At 36.5% G+C, this 23,848-nt stretch overlaps 1 protein-coding gene across 3 annotated transcripts in view; it reads left to right on the top strand.

Moving 5' to 3' along the window:
- The window catches only part of KDM7A (lysine demethylase 7A), a 64,704-nt gene that overhangs the window by 21,618 nt on the left and 19,238 nt on the right, over window positions 1-23,848 (top strand). For all 3 annotated transcript variants that reach the window (XM_061371967.1, XM_061371966.1, XM_061371968.1), the window contains exons 2-10: window positions 5,080-5,165; window positions 9,234-9,351; window positions 10,172-10,332; window positions 12,183-12,324; window positions 12,589-12,775; window positions 13,431-13,593; window positions 16,963-17,050; window positions 17,765-17,871; window positions 20,957-21,048. In XM_061371967.1, the coding sequence (XP_061227951.1) occupies window positions 5,080-5,165; window positions 9,234-9,351; window positions 10,172-10,332; window positions 12,183-12,324; window positions 12,589-12,775; window positions 13,431-13,593; window positions 16,963-17,050; window positions 17,765-17,871; window positions 20,957-21,048 (1,144 nt within the window). The remainder of the gene's footprint in view (window positions 1-5,079; window positions 5,166-9,233; window positions 9,352-10,171; window positions 10,333-12,182; window positions 12,325-12,588; window positions 12,776-13,430; window positions 13,594-16,962; window positions 17,051-17,764; window positions 17,872-20,956; window positions 21,049-23,848) is intronic.

Raw genomic sequence — 23,848 nt, 5'->3', positions numbered from 1 at the left:
GACATCTCTTTCCCATGGTTCAGTAGTCATTGTTAGAAAGACAAAATAGTGTAGAGATGAAATAATAGAATATTATCAAATAACAATGTCGTTTTCAAGACATGACATCTACTTGGTAAATAGCAGCACATAACTGTAACAAATATCATTTTATTTGTTTTTCATTTATAGGAATCTTATTGTCAGGGCTTCTAAAGACTTGTCTGAAGAAGTGAGTTGAGTAGTGGCTAATTTTTTGCTTTGGATCAACTTGTAGAACTGATTTGGCATGTAACTCCCTGCTGGTTTAGATCTGGTGAGAGAAACAATAGATGCCCATGGTAAGGCAGCTGGAGGGAGGAGGGTGGCACCTCTTTTCACCACCAACAGCTACACTCAGCTTAATATTAAATGAAACTGTACCTGTTATAGCCGCTTCAGTGTTTGGACAACTGAGGCTGTTCTGTTACTAATGGATCTTTGCTGCCTCTAGAACTGATTTATTCCTTTCCTTATCCCTGTTGACACACAGTGGGGACTCACCGTCTATATATCTTCTCAGCTGTTCTGTGAATAATTGGAAATTGAAAAAGCCTTTTGGGGATCTGCTCTGTCAGAGAATAGGAAACATCTCTATACCACCAGTAATTGTCTATAGCCCTGTGTTCCTAGTAACATGCTCTAGCTCAGTGCTCCTGGTATTTTTCCACTGTTCCAGGCTTTTTGTTGATTTCTTTTTTTCTTCCCTACTGGATGTTAAGATATGCTTTTTTCTTCTTTTACGGGTGAAGCCTGCACAGTGCTCTCTGAAGCATAGCAAGAAAGGTTGTGGGGGCTGGTGCAAGGGTGGACTTGAAGAAGAGGACGTGCCGTGTTCTTGTTCAGAAATAGGATCATAAAGAAAGGAGATTACCCATAATGTTTCTTCATGGAGAATATGGGGGAAAGGAACAGAAGATGGAATACAAGACAATGGTAACCTGTGTACAACCTAGCTTCCTGACAAATTAACTCATTTTTCCACGTTGAGGATGATCCATTTATTTCGGCAGTCTTTCTATTAGATCATCGAGAATCACTTACCTCTCTCTTTTCCAAGATTTATGTTTTCAGTATACCTTCTGTACAGGAAATTTCAAAAATTTCCTAGCAGAAATATCCTGCTGGCAGTTGATAATCTGTCCTGCTAGTCTTGTCAACCGTGACAGTTGGGAAAATGGGCATCCAAACTTTACTCATATCTTGACTTCTGTAGTGCAATTGTGTGTAATCATACTTGGAATTTTATACAGTGGTACTTAGACTGCTTGTTTTAATAAGATAAAATAGCTTTCTAAGTAGCTATGTCCTTTTAAGGACACTTATAATAGAGCCTTGAATCATGAGTGCTTTGGATTTTTTTTCTTAAACCAGGATTCCTTCAGTCATACCAACAGACACAGTTAAGCAGTCTCTAAAATGTTGTGGTGGTGCTTTGTAACATCAGAAGTAGGGAGGAGAAAAGCCAGACTGGATCAAGAGCAAGCAGGCATTAAATTTGGAAGGTGCAGCAGCAGCCTGTGTGGTGACTGGCATGGATCCAGTACTTGTTCACAAAGTCATGCTGTTGTAGGAGAGGGGTTAGGTGCCTTGGGCGGTTTACTATGTAGACCTGTGCAGTCTTCAGGATAATGCTTCCTGTAAATGTTTTGGACTTCTGCTTCTCGTACAGGCATTCCAGCATAATTGTGAAAAAGCTGTTTAGCCTGTTGTACTGAATTATGTGGATTTGTCTCTTAAGCCATACATTAATAGTACTGCTGCAGCAGAGAACAGCCTCTGAAGGATACCCTCTCCCAGACCCCCCAAAAGAAACCTGATTCCCCCTTTAAAGAAAAGTAGAGGTCCATTGGTCTGTCAGATGTTACTCCCTTTCTGATTGTTTTTTATTTACGCTTGTTCCTTTTATGAAAGTAACTTGTTCCTTTTACATAGCTACAAAACCAATAATCAAATGGCAAGTTGAGACTAAATCAAAAACATTCACCTTCTAGTGAGACTTAAGTCTGGAGAATTGGTTCCTTGAACTTCGAGTAGCAAGGGCTTTCTTCGCTTGTCAGGGATGGGCGTATTCTTGTATGTGAAAAACTGGAGCACTTCCCTGATTCTTCTAGTACCTCTTGCTGATCTTGCCTTGATACTGGATACCTTGGGGAAGTTATGAAAGTCTGACTCTTATTTTTAACTACTTTTTTCTACCTTGGTACTGCTTCTAGAAGCATTTCAAGTAAAACTGGGCCTGTTCAGCCTTCCATCTTCACAGAGTTAGATGTATTTTTGCACAGGCTCCTTCAGTGTTCGGAGTGTTTGTTTGGTTTTTTTAATTCCTTTTATGGTTTTTTGTTTGTTTGTGTTGTTGTGGGTTTTTTTTTTTTTTTTGTAATACTGTAAACTTTTCACCGTTCCTGACGATTAGTCTACAGCCTCCCTGCAGGAGATGAGCAATTCAGAAACTAGGTAATATATAATGAAGACATTTCAACCCAAATGGATGGTGAGGTGAAGGTTAATAATGATATTTCATTCAGGAAAACAGGAGTGGATTGGGAGTGTTACTGTGTTTGAGTGTGTTAATGCTTTCCAGGCTCTCTACTCCCTCTTGGTGACCTTGCTTTGATGCTTGAGGTCTGAAGTTGCACTTACCACGGTAACTGATTGCTTGCTAGTAGCCAGAATGATTAATGTCAGGTTCATCTGTGTATGTTGGAGAATGGGACTTGAAAAATGACTTGTAATGTGCCGAATGTGATTGATGTGCTCTGTGACATCCTTGGTAATGCTTGTTCTTACAGATGCTGCTGGTACCTCATTTGCCCTATGCGGTCAATTGTCTGCTACTAGATTCACTTCCGGCACCTCCCAGTTAGTAGTTTGCCTTCCCAGTTAATTCTGAGTTTGGAGCATAATTAGTAGGCTGAAAATGTTTGCTTTCTCTACAGAATGGCTATTCCAGCTGTTCTAATACCATTCCAGTGTCACCTGCTGTCTGTGTCCACAAAACCCCAGGTGCTTTCATGAAAGGTTATGGAATTAATCAAGTCAGGAAAAGCTTTTAGTTCTTGATAGAATTTCTGGTTTATTTTCAGCAGATTCTGTACCATTCTATAAGAGACAATAAAAATAACGTTCTTAAACAGAATGCGACCAACAGTTGTCAAAGAATTTTTACTGGACTTTGATGCAAAGTTCTTAATGTTAGTCAGCAAGATAATCTGATAAAGGTGATAATGAATGTATCAGATAGATAGACACCAAGAAGAAGGAAAGAGAGTAAGTGAAATTTTCCAACTGTTTCATTAAATAATTACACAAACTTGATCATGATACAGTCCAACATAAATATCTTTAGCTGTTCAGAAATCCAGCTATAATATTGGGATTCTGAAGGATGTATAAACTGAGCCTTCTCATGTGGTGCTTCTAGAGTGTACATTTTAAAATGCTTTTACAATGCATAGGATTGAGTTACTCATCCATTCTATAAAAAGAGAGGGAACACAAGCAGAAGGAAATGGGACATGCATTTTTGAAGACTGTTTCTGCCTTTCTCTTTGTTTATATGTCAAATGAATTTTCATGAAATAACAATTCCTGTAGTTGTGGTCTTAAAACAGATACTAAATATTGCAAGAATTGTGATGAACTGTGACAGCTGAGTTTTGCATTTAGATTTTAAAATAGCTTGTATATAAAGAAGCTGTATAATTTTGAAATTTGATGTGCTGTGTAGCGAATGGAAAAGTAGAAGAACCAGCTGTTGACAGGGAATTCAGAATGGTGAACTTCTCATTGGTAGTTACATGGGAGATGCTCTTCAGTTTCAGATTTGAATTGCTCCTTAGTGTTCTTTGAATGCTAGACTGTTTAGTGTATTGTTTTGGCAGCATGTCCTGACACTTAACTGGAGCATGTCAGCAGTTTTGGCACTAGACTGCTAGGGAAAAGACTTCATGTAGCTGGATCATTTCAAAGCTTTAGTGTTTAAGCAGTCATTACACTTTTGATATGAAACGGGTTGCATGAATAGAGTACTGTTCAAGTTTTCAAGTTCCTGGAATGCACTGAATAAAATACCTAATTTTGGTGTAAATATTGAGTGTTGTATTCTTGCCTTCTGTATTGTAAAGTCATCAATTTCTTAGTGTCAGTGAACTTTTGAGAGAAAGAAGTCTGCCAGAATTCAGATCCTACCAGCCAAGTAGGGATTACTATTTTTTTTCCCTTGAGAACTTTGTGCAAAAGCACATCTTACCCAATTAACCTCTAGTGTTTTCACTTCTAAGAAAATGGACTTCATTTTAACTTCAAATTTGTGTTGTTTAGATAATACAGCTGTGTCGATGCTTTGTCATGACTGTTAGAAAGGTTTTCAACTTCAATCCCACTTTGATTGTTTTATCTAGGAAAAAATGTGCACCGGGAAAACACTACATCTCTCAAGTGCTCTTTGAAATACTTGTTGCTGTTTAAAACAAAAACGCGTCTATAGAGTGATTTGTGTGGTCACTTTTGTAGCTTATATAGCTAGTACAAGTAGTATAAAGAATTCAGGAATAACATGAAAGTATTCTTCATTGATTTGGGGTTAGGAGTTATGTGCCTTTTTTTTTTTGTGTGTGTGTGGAGGGGGGAAGAAGCAAAAACAAGGAAAAAAAAAAAAGATCCATGGTCACTTCTATGAATTGACAGCACAGACTTCAGATTTTTTTTGAAATCATACCTTTTGTAAGGAAAATTGCCCAAATGATTTTGCATAAACTGTTTCCTGTAATTAGGATCAAAGCTTTCAGGTTGAGAGTAATGGTATATATTGTGTACTCATTTTTAAGGAAATCTGATTCTTGTCTTTTTTTTTTTTTTTTATGGCATTCATTATTCAGCAATAAGTTATTACTCAAAATTTATGTGGCAACTCAAAAGTTGAGGTAATTTGGTATCATTATGATTTTATAGACTAAATGTATTCTGATAAGAACTTTAGTGTTTTTCAAGATATATATATATATATTAAAAAAACCTCTAGCATGTATAGTCATTAACATTCTAAAAATGTTATTCCAGCTGTGTTGGGGTAGAGGAGCACCATGCTGTTGACATTGATCTATACCATTGTCCCAACTGTGCAATTCTCCATGGACCTTCTCTAAGTAAGTATGGGTTATTCAGATCTTACTGTACACTTTCAGTCTGTTCTTTATCCATGTAAAATTGAAAAAAGACTGTTCAAAACAACGATCAAGATGGGTTTGATTATTTAGAAGTTACTTGTTATACATGACTAACTCTGAGCTGATAAAAAAGCCCTCCACAAAACAGACAAACCATCCTGAAAGGTTCCTTGATCTGGAGATGCAGATAGAATAAAATACAAACCACAGATATAGATTAGAGAAAGCAAAGTGCACAGAGCTAGAAGAAAACAATCTGCACTTTGCAGAGGAAAAAGAATGAAAATTAGGGTACCATTGTTTAAAGAAAGTGTTGTTTTGTTTTCCCTTGAAGGCCATGTGATAATTTATAGTCAGCAATGACTTAAGATCTAGTATCTTTTCAAAGCTGAATGTACCATTTAGAAATGAGTTTAAAACCATTGTACCCTCAGTGGTAGTCTTGTGGAGTATGAACAAAGTGATAAAGTATCACTTATTGATGGAATTGATGTATGTTGTGCAATACGTATCTTACACAGTATGTGACTTCAGGATTAGGTACTTTCAGGCTAGGGGCTAAAAAGTAAGTTAATCATTTTACGTGCTTGTAGTGCTTAGTATTCCGGTGTCATTTTCAGTTAAAAATCTTGTCTCTCCTGTAAATCAGAATAACAACTGTTTCTTTCCCCACCTTTCTGCCTGTTCCCTATGGAATAGAGGGACTGGGAGGAGTAGAAGGGGGATCATACCAGACTTGCAAACTAATAAACTAGTAAATGTAAAACTGTTTCTGTTCATTTGGGACAACTATTATTTTTCACTGTGATGCCTGTGAATAACCTTTCTTACAGTGCAGAGGCTACTAGCTCTAAGCTGTGTCTCACCTGCAGCAATTTGACACTGAGATAAGAGTGATTTTTTGTGTTGGAAGTCTTTTTAAAAAGACAAGAATCTGTGGTAAAAATTATCCTTATTACTTCATATTGCCTTAGGTAAGTAGATCATCTAGATTTAGGCAATGGTTCAGACATGTCACTTACAACCCAAGCATCAGATGATACATTGAAATATGTCTTCACCTGGAATTTTATTAACTGTTCTTAGCTAAGCTGTCAGAATCAAATTATGAGAGTTTGTGGTTTGGGCTCTGCTTGCTCTAGTGTTTGGAGGGACTGATAATGTCTCATGACTTCAGCTGTTGAAGCAACACTCTACAATGCTCAAATCATGTGAAACTATGTATGTAAGTAAAAAAAAAAAAACAACAAAACCCAAGGCCAAACATTTTTATTTGCAGCTTCTAAAATCCCTTTTCTAAAGGAGTTTCGAAAGCGAAAAAAATCATCTGTTTGATTTAGGAGGGCAAGTATACCTATGATTTCAGCAGATGCTGTGCTATATAATCCCATCTAATCAAACAACATAGTGCAAAAAAGATTACTATTACTAAAAATATGCAAGAAACACATGCTTCATACTATCAAGTGTATGGTTACTTTCAGTATTCTACAAAATTAATGATGTAAAAGTTCCAATAATGAAAAGAACGCTACTGCATAGTTAGGTGTGAAGGTCAAATTAACCAATCAATTTTTTTTCTTGTATTTCAAACAAAAAGAAATCTTCATCTTGATTCGGAAGAACAGCAGTTTTACAAGAACTTTAGTAAGCAGTTACGTGTATAAAATGCTAAGCAATTAATCCTAAAATCCTGAATTATAAGAGCAATTTCAAAAAATAATCCACTGTGGAATTTTCTTACCTTATTTAGAGTGTTCATGTTCTATTTTGGTGTCAGGTCTGTCACCGGACTCTAGAATCCAGAGCTTTAAGGGAGCGCAAGGTGCAGTAAATGTTAAATCGACTGTGATTGCCAGGACATTACGACTATTGGACCAGTGTTTGGTCTGAGGTGACAATACGAGATGATGTACCAGGCCTTAGAAGTGGTATTCTGTGATTTACTTTATGCAAATGCATTGCCAAGTACTAAGTAAAGGAATAACTTTAATGTATGATTTTTAAGTGTTAGAAAGGTAGATTTTATAAGTTGGAACTGTGCTATAAAATCTCCTAAGCAGCTGTATCATTTTACAGTTTTAATGAGCTGTTACAATGGCAGTGAATTTATGAGAAACTACTTTGTTGCAAGCTAGTGTTAGCCACTAATTTCTTGTATCATTATTTATGAGTGAGAAAATAGCTTTGAAAACTTAATAAACCTGGCTTCATTATTTATGATGTTTTACTGTATTTGAGTAGTTAGCTCATTAAGCAGGCTCTTCAGCACTGGTTTGCAGGTTAGCAAATAACTATGAATGTCAATTTATTCTCTTAAGTGTCTTCTAAAGGATACATTTTGTCATGTCTGTAGGAAACAGCTTATCAATAGGAACAATTACCTCTTCTGTTTAATGTCTATGTCAGTTATTCCTATATATTCAACTGGGTTTTTTTTTTTTGTTTTTTTGTTTGTTTGTTTTTTTGTTGTTTGTTTGCTTGGTTTTTTTTTTTTTTCTGGAGAAGCAGCATTTTATTTTTGTTTTTAGAAACTACCTTTTCTCCCTGAAGTCCTTAGCTTCCTGTTACTGTTAGCTGTGTTTTCAGTATTGTTGGTAGTTTTTTAGATTTTGGGTGCATCGTGACTTTGGTAAACTTAAGAATAAGCACTTCTGTAAAGTTACAATTCCTGTTAGTGCAGTTTCTTTAGCTAGGTATTGTATTTACACTGCGGACTGTATATGCCTGTAGAACACCATTTGCACTGACAAGGAACAGTAGCTTTTCCTTCTCCTGTTGAATTTTTGTTCAATATTAGTGGTTAAGTTACAGATCCGGTCTCAGTAAATGTTCTTGGGGCAGTCTTCCAGTAGCAACTATCTAAAGCACTGTTTGGCTTTTTTAGGAAAAATTGAAACACGACCTAGAACTTCTTAACGAGGCCTGTAGTGACAGGACAAGGGGGAATGCCTTTTAAACTGAGAGGATAAATTTAGGTTAGCTATTAGAAGCTCTTCACTATGAGGGTGTTGAGGCACTGGAACAGGTTGCCCAGAGAGGCTGTGGCTGCCTCATCCCTGCAGTGTTCTATGATTCTATGTGCAATATTATTTTTCTTCATTTTCATATCTGTCATTTCTCATGGGGAAATCAACACAACAACTTTTATGAGAATGTCTAGGGGTCTTTTTTAATTTTTTTTTTTTTTTTTAATTTTCCTCAGCCCTTTAAGTATAAGGAACTGTTAAAAATGCAGTTTAGTTGCTATTGAACTATCAGTTTAGACTCCCAAAATTATAATAGAACATTAATTGATTTTTCTTTATTAATATGCTGTAACACTGCATTAAAACTTCAGACCACTTAGATGTCAATTGCTTTGGGTTGCAGTGCTTGTGTTATATATATTGTGCTTGCATAGGGGAGATCACACCTGCCCCAAACGCTTTACACCCAAAACTCTTAAGGAGACACAAGCAGTGGATAGGAGGAAGGTGGTTTACATACAACAGTATATGGTACTGAGTAGTAGTAACACTATCAGACTGAACATGGATATGCTCATATGGTAAGATAGATCGGTGGGGTTAAGTGCTGTTAATTCTGTGGTAATACATAAAATGAAGTCTATGAATCTTGAAGAGACAAAAAAGTCTGAGGTTTAGAAATAGAGCTTTAATTTCCTAGTTTTCTTGCTGACCTTTTAGATTTGGACAGCTTTCAGGCTGCTGCTGTTTACTTGTGCTGCACTGGATATGGAGTCTTAAATTGTGTATAATACGCACTGAGGTTCTGACATAGAAGTATGTATATATATGTGTGTATATATATATAAATATAAGTATAAAGGAATTCTATAGATATAAGTATAAAGGATTACTTGCTCTCAGGTGTCCTGAAGACTTAATGTGTTGCAGGTAGGAAGACTGTCCCTTGCATAAAGCGTAAGGTTTGTTAAAATCATAGTAATATGATTGAGGCATGTCATGTTCACTGATGGGATGACTGCAAAGCTGAGCCATCTGATTTAACTCATTAAAAATTTAATCCTTCCAAAATTTGTAGTGAAGAAGAGGAGGAACTGGCACAGACATGACTACACAGAATTGGATGATGGTTCCAAGCCTGTGCAGGCTGGAACGCGGACCTTCGTTAAACAGCTGCGGGCTCGCTCTTTCCCAAGGTACCAGAGCTTGCTTACATATTTCAGTAAAAAGAGAGATGTGTTGTTGCTGAGTGTGCCTTAGAGGAGACAGCTGACAATTTCTCTGCTTCAGAAAAGGAAGGTTGAGGATGACTTCTTCCTCCTCCTCTAGAATGTAACACCACCTCGCCCCGCCCCCATCGCTGTTTCAGGTGGATACTGGGATATGTTGTCTGTTGGCACTGCTGTGTGGTGGTTTGAGAGGACTGGAGATTTGGGGGTTTTGATTTTTATTTTTTTTTTGTGGGGGAGTGAGTGTTGTAGCATGAGTGGTTGCTTTTCTTTTTTGTGCCTGAGCTGTCAGAATATTTTCTGTCTATTCCTCAACTTCTGTTCCAAAAAACATAGAACATTTATGTGAGCTGGTAGTCTACCTGTTCTCACTTGCTTTGGAGGAAAGTGGAGGAACACGGATGTATTTTCATCCTGAGCTGTGCTTGGCTATCTCACTGAAACACAATGACTTACAGTTCTTTAAAAAAGGTGGTGGTTGTTGTTACCAAAATATACTATAATGCCTTCTCTGAGAATTCCTTTTTCTTGTCCTCTTAAACAACTTATCGATCATATAGAAAGACCATGAGTTCCTGCGCTGTGTGTGACAGTAGACATTTCCTTGCTAGTTTACATACTTTTCTTTGTCTTTCAGTTATATGCTTAATATAACAGGACCACTTCTCTTGGATTCAAATGTAGACATTCCATTTGTTCTCCCCCCAATTATGATATAAATTCTTTTTCTTTCATTAGTGCTTGGAGTATGCTTTTTTGCTAATGTTCCATTATTTTTTTCCACCAGTGCTGATGAAGTAATTTTGAAAATGCATGGGAGCCAGCTGACACAAAGATACTTGGAGAAACATGGGTTTGATGTTCCCATTATGGTTCCTAAATTAGATGGTCTGGGGCTCAGGCTTCCTCCGCCAACTTTCTCCGTTTTAGATGTGGAACGCTATGTAGGTAAGAGTCACTCTGGAGTATATACAGATGATTCTGTCTGTAAATTTAAAATAAATATTTGCATGATTATAAGAGCTTATTATAAGGTTGCCAAATATATAAGTTGAAGACTATCAGAGACTAAAATTAAAGACATGTGAGTTAATTTTGCTTTTTTTTATTTGTTTTCTTTTTTCTTGTGTGGTAGATATGTGATGAGAGTACAGTTTTCTCAGCTGTCAACCATGTTAATTTTCATGCAAGCTAAACATGGGTTTCTTCTCTGCTTCATGTTGTAAAGTATAGTGACTTTTAAGATTGTTCTCTTTGTGGGAATTGAATGAACCACTCTTGTGATAATCAATAAAGTTCAGTCATTTGTTAGGATCTTGCAAAACTTAATGTTTTGTGCTCAGTAAATCGACATTTCTGAATTAAATCTACCTTCCTGGAAAATTTCCTACCTTGGCTTCACTTAGCAGGAGAGCTGGAGCTTCCCAAGGACTATTTCTTCCTTATCAGCTCTCTTGACAGTCTCTTAATTGTTTCAACCTCATGTAAGTGTGCAGTACAGAGAAACAGAGACTGAGCCAACTGCAGGGTGACAGTAATTTCCTGTAACATATAGTACAGTGGAGAAGTTTGTATATGGCCTTGTCTGTGTTCTTGTGATAATCTAAATTTGTGAGTTGAAAGTATGTTTTCATGTCTATCAACATTTTACAGTGGCACCAGAACACAGAAAATACATAGTATAAGGAAAGTTATGTTTATGATGCTTATAAACAGTAATATGTTCTGCTTTAAAATGTTACTGTAGCTTTGATACTTTGGAATACTGCCTCTTCAGATTTAGATGAACAATAGTTTCATTCTCATATGTACATTTTGACCTGCCAGGTTCTCCAGTTTAGAGAAAAAAAAAATGCAATGCCACAGGTTAACCTTTCTATTAAAGAAATAAAAAATAAGAAAACTGAATAAATGTTATTCCCACTGGAATTTAGTGAGTCAGTATCACCTTGCACTTTTGAAGTTAATATATTAATAATATACATCTAGATGCATTCCAACATTCCAAAAGTAATTGTAAAATTGACTGTTGTATAGCTAAATGGACGTAAACAATTGCTGTAATGATGTTGTTGGCTTTCTCTTGACTAAAGTGGCTTCTTGCTTGTCTAGCTCTACAGATGTATCACTTCAAAATACATGGCACTTATACCAGTCCTTGTTTTCAGAAATGAAGCACAGTCATGGCAATTACTTAGCGAAATTATTGTGTGCTTAAAAGTTATGCGTCAGTATAAGGATGGTGGGGGTGTGTTGTAGGATGTTTGCAAAGGAGTACCTGCATGGTTTTTAACATTAATAACATTAATCATGGCGCAAGTTTAGTTCAGTTTGCTAAGAATTACAAACCGTGAACAGAAGGATTTATTATTGTAAATAATTCTCAATAGTCCTTGCACTAAATATTCAAGTGCTGTGGGGATGATTAATAGGAAGAGTGAGTGAGGGACAGCTCTGCCTTGGTAACTTTATCTACACGAGTCTTTCCAATGCAGCCACAAACCCAAGTTTTTAAGCCAGTTGCAGTCATTCTGTACTGCTCTTTCTTTTTGATTAGCCACTGGAAAGAGGACTTATTTTTAGTGTTTTTGGTTCTGTCCTTAGCTATAGCAATTAAAGTTAGACCTGGTAAGGAGTTGGTTTATACTGATATGCCTGTTCCAAAAGAATACTGGTAGTGGAGGTTTTGTGCAGGAATGTTTTGAAGAAGGCTGGAAAAAAGTTGAATTTCTCTTAAACACCTGAATTGGCTGTATTTATCTGTGATAGGTTTAAGAAGGTCATTCTGTTTTCCACAGGTGGTGACAAAGTGATAGATGTAATAGATGTAGCAAGACAAGCAGACAGTAAAATGAAGCTCCATAATTATATTAAGTATTTCACAAATCCTGACCGGCCAAAAGTATTGAATGTGATCAGCCTGGAATTCTCGGACACAAAGTGAGTATCGACTTCAATTCCTTGAACACAGGAAGTGGTTTTCACTAAGCTGAAGAGTATGTGTAGTAATATAATGTCTGTAGTGGGAAAGATAGGAGGCTGCATGTTTTATGTAGATACCTATTGTGATGTAATGTGAGAATAAAACACTTATAAGTAATAATTTTGTAGGAAACAAATTTAAAGCTGTAATTTTAAAAGAGATGTGATTATTCTTGGTTATGTTCATGGTTCTTTTTTGCTTTGTTTTGTTCTCTTTCAAAGGATGTCTGAATTAGTGGAAGTACCAGATATTGCCAGAAAGCTTTCATGGGTGGAAAATTACTGGCCAGATGATTCTGTCTTCCCTAAGCCTTTTGTTCAGAAGTATTGCTTGATGGGTGTCCAGGACAGCTATACTGATTTTCATATCGATTTTGGAGGAACATCAGTTTGGTACCATGTTCTCTGGGTATGAAGGCTTCTTGATTTATTACTATGTGAAACAGTATTCTTTAAGTGTGGAGCTTTCTGCCATGGCATTATCTACTGTATGAAATTTTGTGCTAAAATCCCAGGGGAGGAGCTTTAAAGTGAATTACTGATTGTTGCATTTTTATGCTGCTGGTGACTTCTAGACTGTTAACTGTTTGACTTGATCATTTTAGTAGGCTGATAGGTGAATAGTGGAGCTTTGGTAGGAAGAAATTAATTGAATAAGAACTCTTGCCATATGCAGCTGCTTATTCTTATCACAAACTTTCACCCCACCATCATAGAAGAGACATAGTGGTTTCATCTTACATTTTGTCATTTGGCATATGTGTGCAGAGCCATAAATTGTTTATAAAAGCTGGAATCTTTCATATGCCAATGAAAAGCTTTGGGTGTTTTGTTTGCTGGTTTTACATGGTAAGATACCAGCTGGGGGTAGTGTTTTATTGACTCAGCTTTTGGTGGGTTACAGTTCTGAAACACTGAGGCTTTGAAAACCCTGACATTCTGTGGTGGAAACATGGCTTACTAATCATTTAGGTCAGTCTGTTACTTAATTAGGAAATACACAGAGGTTGTAGTTATGCCTCCAGGAGGACATGCATGCATTTATTTGGCATTTCTGTTAATAGGGTGAGAAGATATTCTATTTGATCAAGCCCACTGATGAAAATTTGGCTCTGTATGAGTCTTGGAGTTCATCTGTCACCCAGAGTGAAGTATATTTTGGGGACAAGGTTGACAAATGTTACAAATGTGTTGTGAAGCAAGGACACACTTTATTTGTTCCAACAGGTAAGATGTTACCCTTATTTCTAGGACTTTGCATGTTTGATCACCAGGAATTGAGGGTATCCTGAAATGATTGCATTGTCAACATTCGGTTTCTTCTAAAATTTTGGATAAGAAAATAATAAAAAATTCAGGAATTCGGATTTTCAAAGCAAGTAATTAGCTTTTTAGGTTGCCTGACAGTAGTAACAGTTGTCAGGAAATGAAAAGATGCTTATTACCCAATTATAAGACAACAAACGAAAGCTGAAGTTTGATATCATGAAAACAATTCCAGTTCCTAGGACACACGTTGTTCACCATTTGATAGGTATCCAGACTGAAATCTTAATTTTATATTACAGTTTTATTTTTACAGCTTTTGAATACTCTGAGAGCTACTAGGTGAAATTATTACTAAAACATCACATAAACTACTTATGCTGTAGGCTAGAGAATTAAAAATAAAAGACGAGTGGGTTTTTTGGGTGGGGTTTTCTGTCAGCAGGAAGTCTGAACTGTGGTGGAGCCTGTGAAGACTGAATCAAAATGGAAGCGTCTCTAAATAAAACTGAAAAAATATATAATTGGATTCATGTGTTAATTCTTTTTATTGAAAAGGGTATTATAGTTTTCAAAACTGTAGTGTTCATAAATTCATTTCAGCAGCTTTCTTTAAAAATGAGGCAGAGGTATGATCTTCTCGGATTTCATTTACCAGTTCTTATAGCCATCACCTAATAGTATCTAGTAAATTAGAGGACATATTTAAGAAAAAAGAAATACCAAAACAGTGTAACTTTTTTATTTGCAAAATCCCCACAGAACAATCCTCCAAACAAAACACACCACTTCCACCCCACCCAAACTCCCAAATACCATGAATTTAGAAGTCTAGTAAATCAGACCATATTTTGCTAACAAACCACGTGCCAGCTAACTTTTTTTATTTTCATGTATCCAGTCCATCCATATAAATACCTTTTAATTATTTTATTATTTAAGCTTTGTACTGGGTATTACCATGCTTTTTGAGGCAAGGAAGCTTTAAATATATGGAGAAGGAAAATGATGCATGTTTCTACTTCTGTAATAAGCCTTGCAGATTATGTTCAGTACCTTATTCTGTCATGGACTTCATAGACAAACATTTTTCTCATAGCTCAGCTCTCTACCTGTGAGGTTTAGTGTTCACTGTTCTAGCTCATGGCTTCTGAAGAATAAATACTACATGGTGAGAAGCTATATATGCACTCCACATTCCTGAACACCAGACCTTTTTTTAAAACCATACGTTTTTTGGCAAGAGATTACATTGATTTTCCATTCATCTAAGTGTAAAGTCATACATCTGTGAACAAAGCATGCAAAATTACAGAATGAAGAACTTCACTGTGGTGTGTAGATCTTTGAAAATAGTTCCTGCTTCCCAAGTAATCAGCTGAATCTGAGCTCTCACTATAATGTGGCCAAAAAGGAAAGTATCACAAAATGATAATTTGTAATGTATACTTGAATTTGTGTGTGTATACACATAAAATGGTACTTTTAAATGTAAATGTGCGTAGACTCATGTGTATGTGTATACACACATACACATTCATATGATATAGTATAAGAACCAATTACTTCTTCTAGGTTTCAAGGTTAGGTGTTTAAAAGTGGGATATTCTGTAAGAGTGATGAAAGGCTTTAAAAAAACCCACCCTGATCTTTACTGAAAAATCACTTTTACTGTTCTTGCTTGCACTGATGCTAGTGGATGTCATAATTATTTTATGATCACTGAAATATGTTTGGAGCAGTCTTCTGACAGTCTTGCATGTAGATGCATAGCACCTACTGTGAGGCTCTTGAGAGTTATTTAAATATTACTCAGGATACTCTGTGGTCTACACCAAATTTTCTTGCATTGTTACATGGAATTTGATCAAACTGCAGCATAAAGTAGCAAGTAGGAATCATTTGGTTGATACAGACATGCCATAAAAATCCTTGGTGTTAATGTAACAGTGATGAGGCTTTGTTATCAGTTTTATCAGCGTCTGGAGGGATGTGTGCTTAAAGGATTGCAACACAAATATTCCCTTGGAGAACTGGAGATATTAATCTACTGCAGTGATGATGATAAGAGTGAAAAACTGAAACCATATTAACAAATGCAAAATGCAGCTGGTAATTCAAGGCAGTCTTCACTGCACTACATTTCTCAAAGAACAGAAGTAAAAATGACCAATGTATAATAGTTTTGTTTTTTTTTTTTTATAAAAAGCCCTCAGGTTGCATCCATCATTGTGTTCTACATTCTCTCGTATTCCATTCTGTAATGTACTTCCTTCCCAGGCTTCATAGTAAGCATGTTGCTTAATCAGCATAGTTGCTAGGTTTCAGGTCTTTTTACGTATGGTGCCCCAACAATTGGAACTAGTTGTTCATAACTGAATTGGGGCATGGATTTAATGGTACCTTGCAATATATAGTTGCTTGTGATTTGTGCTGATACTGACTCAAGTTGAGGAGCTTCCTGTGTTTGTACATCTTGGCTATGCTCAATCAGACCATTAAGTAGTCTGCAACTGTATGACCAACTCATCTTTTGTCAAAAGATCATATGTATGCATGCGAAATCAGAAAAAATCTTAAAAGAAGGAACTCTAGTTTATTTACATTAAAGCTGCACAGTATAAATTTTTAAAATAAAGGTTTTTAACCAGGAAGCTAATATTATATGTTCTCTTGTGTACTTAAAATTACCCAGTAGTAATCAGCTAGATGGGTAGCATAATGTTTGCCATACTTTGCCATGTTCAATTGTAGAGTTCATAGGGACAGTATTTCAACTACATGACGAATTTATATAGTCAGAATGCTTAGACTGGGGTTTAAACTGGTCATAGTATCACTGGAATTAGGATTACTGTATTTAGAATAATTTATGAGCCACATCTGAATTCCTATTTGAGAAGCTTCAGTATTGCTGGATTACTTGATGTTTAGCAAACGGCTCAGTTGCTGTAAGCAATGTGTAAATATTTAAAGGAATATAATTTTGTGAGTGTATCTTTTGTTCAGTATAACCTAACTCTCCTGACTTGCTTATTTTTGTTGATTGGAGGGGAAAAGGGGAGGGGTATTTACTTTAAAAAAATCACTGTCAGCCTTGCATTCCAGTGAAAAATGCCTTAATCTTAACAGTTTCTGAAAACCACAGTTACACTAGATTCTGAAACTTGGTATTTAAATTCTATTAAAATTTACTTACAGCATGGAATACAAGTTTTGCCTTTTTTTTTGTTGTTCCCAGGTACAGTGTTTTTTACTTACATATGTATTTAAAGACAGTCTTACAATAATTCATATGCATGCATTAAGTTTCAGAATCTCTCATTACAGGCTGGATTCATGCTGTGCTCACGTCTCAGGATTGTATGGCTTTTGGAGGAAACTTTTTGCACAACCTCAACATTGGCATGCAGCTCAGGTTAGTCTCAGCTCTTCCTGTACCTTTTTCTCAGTAAGCAAGGTACTCTTTTAATAGATATTCATGCTTTTAACCAGGATGAGGTCGGTGCAGGCTCTCAAGCAGACAATAGTGGCATTTTCAGTTAGAATGTATCAAGTACATTCTCTTCCTTCACTTTTGCAAAGTTTGTTTCAAAATCAAAATGAAGGGTATGCAAGAATGTGAGCAAATAAAAGAATAAGGTAAAAAACTCTGCTCTGGCAATTAGTGTGAGTAAAACAAAACTGAGCAAGCCCAGGTGTGTGGCATTGAAGTTGAAATGAGTCTACTCAAGTCAGCATTGCTCTGGGGGCAGCTGTATATTTAGATTTTTGTCCAAGATGCGGAGCTGTCTTCTAAACATATTTCTATTTATTACAGTGGAATCCTGATAAAATTCCATCTGTTAAAAGATCACACATTGGGTTTGTATCCTAGCTTTATATAAAGTCCAACTGTATTCTTAGAAGTGCCGCAGTCAAACTTTGTAAGGTCAGAGCCTGGATGAGACCAGAGTTCAATCTTGTCTGTAGTCTTGTTGAGATTTAACTATATGGTACTTGACTTCTTTCATTTATCACAACCATGGTTATTTTATTTTAGACATTGAGTCATTTTGAATTATTATGTAGTTGAATAATGAATTTGATAACTAGAAGATGTTCATGTTTTGTACTATTTCTACTTACTCAGGTGTTATGAAATGGAGAAGAGGCTAAAAACCCCTGATCTTTTCAAATTTCCTTTCTTTGAAGCCATCTGTTGGTTTGTGGCCAAAAACTTACTGGAAACATTGAAAGGTAAGCTAATCCTTGTTTTATTTCAAAAGATGCACATGTATCTGCTTTGATTTTTTTCTTTTTTTTTTCTCTTCACTGATAACGGAGAAGATCATACTGCTGCCATGTGAACAGAGCAAACTTTGAAACTTTCTAAGCTAGAAAACCAGACTTGATTATTTTTTTATTAATTTTTTTTAAAAGCCACATTATTTTAGATGCAGCGGTTCTTGGTTCTAGCTAATGATCTTTCTAAAAACTACTTTGGTGATCAAAAGCTTTCTAGGCTAACTTACACTGTGCAGAAGTCCTAGTGCGCCTGGCGATGCATGTAACTAACACTTTGTAGCACACTGCCCCAAGCTTTGAACTATTTTATTAGTGTTTGCCATCCAATGCTGATGACATATCTGGTCAGTGAAAATATTCTAGGTTATCAAGGCTGAGTATCCGAGATCCTGCTGTAGTACAGTTATGCTACCAGCCAAACAGGATTAGTTTGCCATTATTTGGATGACCTCATTAAAGAAGATAAACTCCAATGACATTAGTTTTTCACTCAGGATGCTTCTGTAATAATTTAAGATTTTTGAGTCCCCTTTGATAGCTTCCTTCTTTCAGCAGAGAACTCTCTAAATCATCCCACTAATTTATATTTGTGAGTTTCTTCTTGGTGGCTTTGCAGCTGAATGAAGAGGTTTTCTCGCACTTCTACAATTTCTTTGACCTTTTCAGTCAAACTACCTGTGGTCTTGTCCTTTGTAGTGAAGAGAAAGGTGTCTGAGGGCTTTTGTAGGAAAGATGCATCAGTTCTTATGAGCTGTGTTAAATCATTGGTATGAGTGTTTATCAGTAGATGTCTCAACAACCTCTTGTTCTTGACAGTTGCTGGTCCCTTCCAGACTTCATCTTCTAGTCCTGTAATTCCTGTATCTGTACCTGTGTATAATTCAGCTTGAGAGAGTGTCTGTCTGATTTCACCTTCTTTTTGTCAAATATCTTGCCCTCTGCCTGCTGTATTTAATCTTAATAAACATCATACTCCAAATTATGTAATTCAAAGGAGATAAATCAGTTCAGCGAGGAGCCTGCTAAATTCAGCTTCTGCTTTGGAAGAGAGCAGAATCTCATGTGATATTATTTTTTTTTAATATGATAATAGTCACAGTTACTGAAAATTATTTATTCTCCTTTCAGCAGATGAAGGCATTGACCAACTCTTGTTTCCTAAATGAGCATTTGAAGTTTCTGGATGAGCCTAAAGCAACTTAGAAATCTTACCAAATAGAACAAACTTGCAGAAAATTCTTGCTTAAAAAGAATAAAAAAAAAAAAGGAATATTCTTTTGCTTTGGTTGGTCTCACTCCTATATATTTAAAATTTGCAAACTCTTCAGAAGACATAGGAGCCGTATTCCTGCTGGAAAAGCAGTGGGATAGATGTTTCTGTATCATCCAGCTAGTTATGAGTCATGTCCTGTGTCCATCCCTACTTCTTCCACCTCCTCTTTTTATCCCGTGAGTCCTTGAGTACATAGACTGGGAGCCTTTTGTAACTTGTGTTTTAGGAATGAAGTTTATTCTTATGTTATTTTTAATCTATGGCTTAGAAGGTATTTTGTTGCAGAACAATGCTGTGATCTATAAAACTACCATAAAGAACAATAATAGAGGTTTCCATGGCTAGAGTGAAGATTATGTTGGGTTTGGCATCAAGACTCATGTGAATTAAGTGTTTGCTGGTCAGAATCCATAGTTTTCTTAAAAAGGGATGATACATGTTTGGTTGTGAAAGGTAGTGGTGGTGACCAACTTGTAAAATGTTGAGTGCATGGGTGTTAGCAGTACCTTATGTGAAATTCAGGTCAGTAAGCAAGATCAGCACAATGTATCTTTCTGATTCTTTTTATAAAATGGTAACAGGGTCATAAACATCGTGATTTTTGTCTTTCATTGGCAAGAAGTGTTTTATATTTTACGTGTGGTAGCTTTTGCCTAAACTATTTTTCTTCATAGTTCTTGGGGCTTCAGAATAGGTAACTTCATCCATCTGATACTCAGTAATTTTCTTTACTCTTAAGTTGTGCAGTCTTTTCTATGGCAGCTAAAAAATTCCAGCCTGTGATGCTGCATTATATTTTCAAAACTGTCAACTGAATAAGCTAGTGGGCAGGAAGATTTCTACTGCAACTCAATGCCTGACACTCTTTCTCCAGTTGGAGGCATCTCTGAGGGAAGAACAGCCATTCAGTAACAGAACTTCCCTTTTTTTCTGCCAGCAGACCAATACAGTATCCATTGGAATAGTGTTTTATTAGTGTGTTCTTTTAAGGTAATAAAATGAGCCCAGTAGTTCTAATGTTAGTCTACTTGCTGTTGACTAGTGGAAATACTTGCTAGGAACATGGAGAGAGGTTGCAATCTCCTTTTGGCTGTTCATGGAGGATTGTTTTTTTTCCCTTCTTCCCCCCACCTGAAGGAAAAGAGAAAATTGAGAAGAAATTGTAATTACTTGGGAGCACCAGCTTTCTTAAGAGCAGCTTCTGTAGCAGGGTGGTTTCCACCCCACCATAGCCCTCCCACTTGGATTTTGGAAGGAAAAATGATGTAAACTGTGTGAGGGAGAACTGTGATAATTGCAAGGGTGACAAAAAAATGAGGAGTGGAAGTGTGCTAGTGTGAACCATTTGCTCTACGTATGGGAATAAGCAATAGGAATTCTAATTTGGAGATACATCCCACATCCTTCTGGTCCCGTTTGACTAAAATATTTCTGAATGAAATAGAAGTGGTTTCTTCAAATATGTTTTCTCTTGTTCTGTATTTCAGATCTGTTTTGTTCTATTTGACCATTAGTATGTTGTAGACTATCCTTAATTTTCATGAAAAATTAAAAGGAAGATTTTTATGTAGAATCACTTTAGGGTTGGATGTCTTGTTGCTGTTGCTACAATATGCACACAAATACAGGATGTGATGCTTTGCTTGCATATTTCCTTTTTTGTATGCTGTTGTATGATGGGAACTTCATTGGCTGAAGGGTAGGTATCATTCTATTGTTTTCGCTGTTAGTGTGTTTCTAAATAGGTATCTGTATCCTTTCTAGAACTGAGGGAAGATGGTTTCCAGCCTCCAAGCTATTTAGTGCAAGGAGTGAAGGCTTTACTTACCGCTTTAAAATTATGGATGAAGAAAGAAGTAAGTATAAGTGATTTTGTTTGCTAATGTGGTGAGCTCTCTTTTGATTTACAAGTAAGTGAAGGTCTGTGCCCTTTTAAAGTTGAGGATTGTTTTTATCTGTTACTGAGTAATGAAGGACTCTATGGAGAGTATGTACTGCTGCTCTGGGGAAGAATCATCATGATAACTGTATTCTGTGATGCTAACGAAGTAATTTTTAGGCCAGTTAATAAGCTTTTGTGTTGTAGCTGATAGAAAGTTGCTTCACCTCAGGATGGAATAAGAATGCTAGATGATAAGCTGATACAGTGTGGTTTTTTTCTTTAACAAATCTGTTTATGTACTTGATTCATCCTAGTCAGAAGCAATGAATGCCCTGATATTTAGCATTTGCCTTTCATGTCAGTGTTTTGGAGAGCACACTTCAGGTACACCTCTTTTGCTGAAGAGTCAGTTTAGATTCAGACGAGTTTGACTTCAGTTGAATACTATCGCTGGTGAACATTGGCTGACTCTATTAAAATCATTAGTATGTTCTCTGTGGTGGCTTTGCTGGTGCTCTGCTCTCCAAAAAAGCTTATTTGTTTTGACACAGCACTGGATCTGGCCTAACCCCATGTGTTTTTCATGTGCCCTGAGAATAAGCCCTCTCAGAACTGGTGCTTCTGAGAAGTGCGGTTCACTGACAGGCAGTTTTGTTCTGACTGAGCTTATGAGTTCTAGTTTGTTCCTGGCTATGCTGAATTGAAGTTGCTCTTGCAGATCTGTTTGGTCTTTCTGTCCACAAGTTCTCCTTGTAAGAGAACTCCTTATACAACAGGTACGATGTTTGCACAGTACTGCATTCAACATAATGAACTTTGTAGAACTGGACATGAGGTGCAAGTGCAGAGGTGGCTGTGCTGTATGTAATCCACTAGGGTTTAGCCTGTGTTGTTGTTTTAATGATTCCAGTTGAACCTTTGCTGGCCCTCTGTGACACTTACGAGTTGGTTCTCCAGTGTCTTTCTCTATGCCATTCTGGATCAAAGCTAGCTAGTAAGCCAAACAGGATGTTTCGCATAAGCTGTTAAATTATGTGTGAATCCAAGTGGTCTCTGCATCCATGGCATGGGTAGTAAGCAAGCTGAGTAATCAGGCTGCTCATAACTGAGGTCAAACATAGCCTTTGTAAATCCTTATTTTCATTTGAAATTGGATCGCAGTTTGTATCTTCTCAATTGCTGTTAGCATAATACTGTAGCATTTGTGTACTGTCTAGTAGCTCATTGAGCAGTTTTGAATAATACTTCATCTAGAATGCGATGTATTTCCTACTTACCTGTGGGAAAAAAAAAGTGCACATGCTTCATTCTGCATGCTTATTAATGTGAGTATTCCCAAGCCGCTGGCTGACCAGACACTTTAGCTGTGAGGAAGTTGCACTTGTATTACAGCGTTGCCTGCTGTCCGCCAGCTATCGTGTTTTGTACTCTGCATTCATGTTTTCTAGCTGCTGCTTCATAAATGAGCTAATGTTTTCTTTGCAGTAGGCCATGTGCCTGATAGGATTGTAGTTGTGTGCAGCTGCAGACAGGAGCTTTGTACATTGCTGTATGATCTGCTCATGCTGGAGATTTCAGATTCTGAAAAAGAAATGACAAATGAATACTCCTCAAAAGAGAAGCCTACTCACGAGTTTTCATGTTTGTATCATTGGGTATGTCTTTTCAAGACATACGTGAATTATTTTAATGAATAAACTTTTTGCTGGAGAATTTCAAACTCATCTTCAGCGGGGCAGTGGTATCTTCATTTAAAAACTGCCAAAAAATTACAAGATGCTGATAATAGAGGTTGAGTGCTTCTAAAATTATTCTAGTTTCCATGACTTCATTTGAATTCAGTTTGTACAAGGCTTTTACCATTATGTGTATTCTCTGACTACTCTGGTGAAGGTCATTGGTCTGCGTCTTAGTTGGTGTACACAGTAAGGATAATGACCTGTGCAGTCATCTGAGCTCTTGGATTTTAGCTCTGGCTTCCCTCCAGCTTGCATAAGCAAGAGGCGTCAGATGCAATTTTTCAGATGTTTGATTCATGTACGAGTGAGATTATTTTAGGCAACATTTCTGTGTTTTTAAAAAAGATATTAATAGCTGTTGTGAAATATTATCCTTTTTTGTGAGGAGGGAGGGATGTGGGTTTGATTATTTTTATTTTATTTTTGTGTGCATTTTTGAGTACTGATATAGTCTCCAAATATGTGTGGCTTCATTTGCCTACCAGGACTTTTAAAAGTCTTTATCTCTTGATTTAAGACAAAGTTTCCCCCCCCCCCCTTTTTTTTTTTAACCTTTGTATATTTCCAGCATTCACAGAACAGTTTCTTGAAGCTCTTGAACTAACTGTAGCTTTTGTCCATTGGTTTTGTGGTTTTTTTTTTCACTTGCAGTTTATATCTGACATACTTAGGCCATTTGTTGCTCCTGTTCTCTGTAGTACAAGAAAATTCCTCAGTCCCAAAGCCTTCTTGTTTCTTTTCCAAGAACCAATATGCAGAGACAACCTAAAACCAAGTTACTTAATAATGATATTTTCAGACATGGACTTTGTAGGCATCCCTGGTTTCCTGCCCATCCTTTCTTCCTGTCAGACTGTTAGGTTATATATCAATTTGAATTTGTTAACGTATTTAAGTTGCTTGGATGGATTATTTATTTATAATGACTCTGCCACAACTTGAGAAAGGTTTGATGGCAATAGACACCTTTTATAGTAGCAAACAAGTGGGGTTTTCAGTGGAACTTGTTTTGTTCAAAGCGTTACTGTAAATCAT

Source organism: Neopsephotus bourkii, unplaced genomic scaffold, assembly GCF_033783945.1.
Source record: "Neopsephotus bourkii isolate Nb327-2 ecotype Australia unplaced genomic scaffold, CSIRO-AGI_Nbou_v1 NB_1589, whole genome shotgun sequence".
NCBI lineage: Eukaryota > Metazoa > Chordata > Aves > Psittaciformes > Psittacidae > Neopsephotus > Neopsephotus bourkii.
Note: the sequence above shows the minus strand (reverse complement) of the source record. Positions and strands in the feature narration are given on the sequence as shown.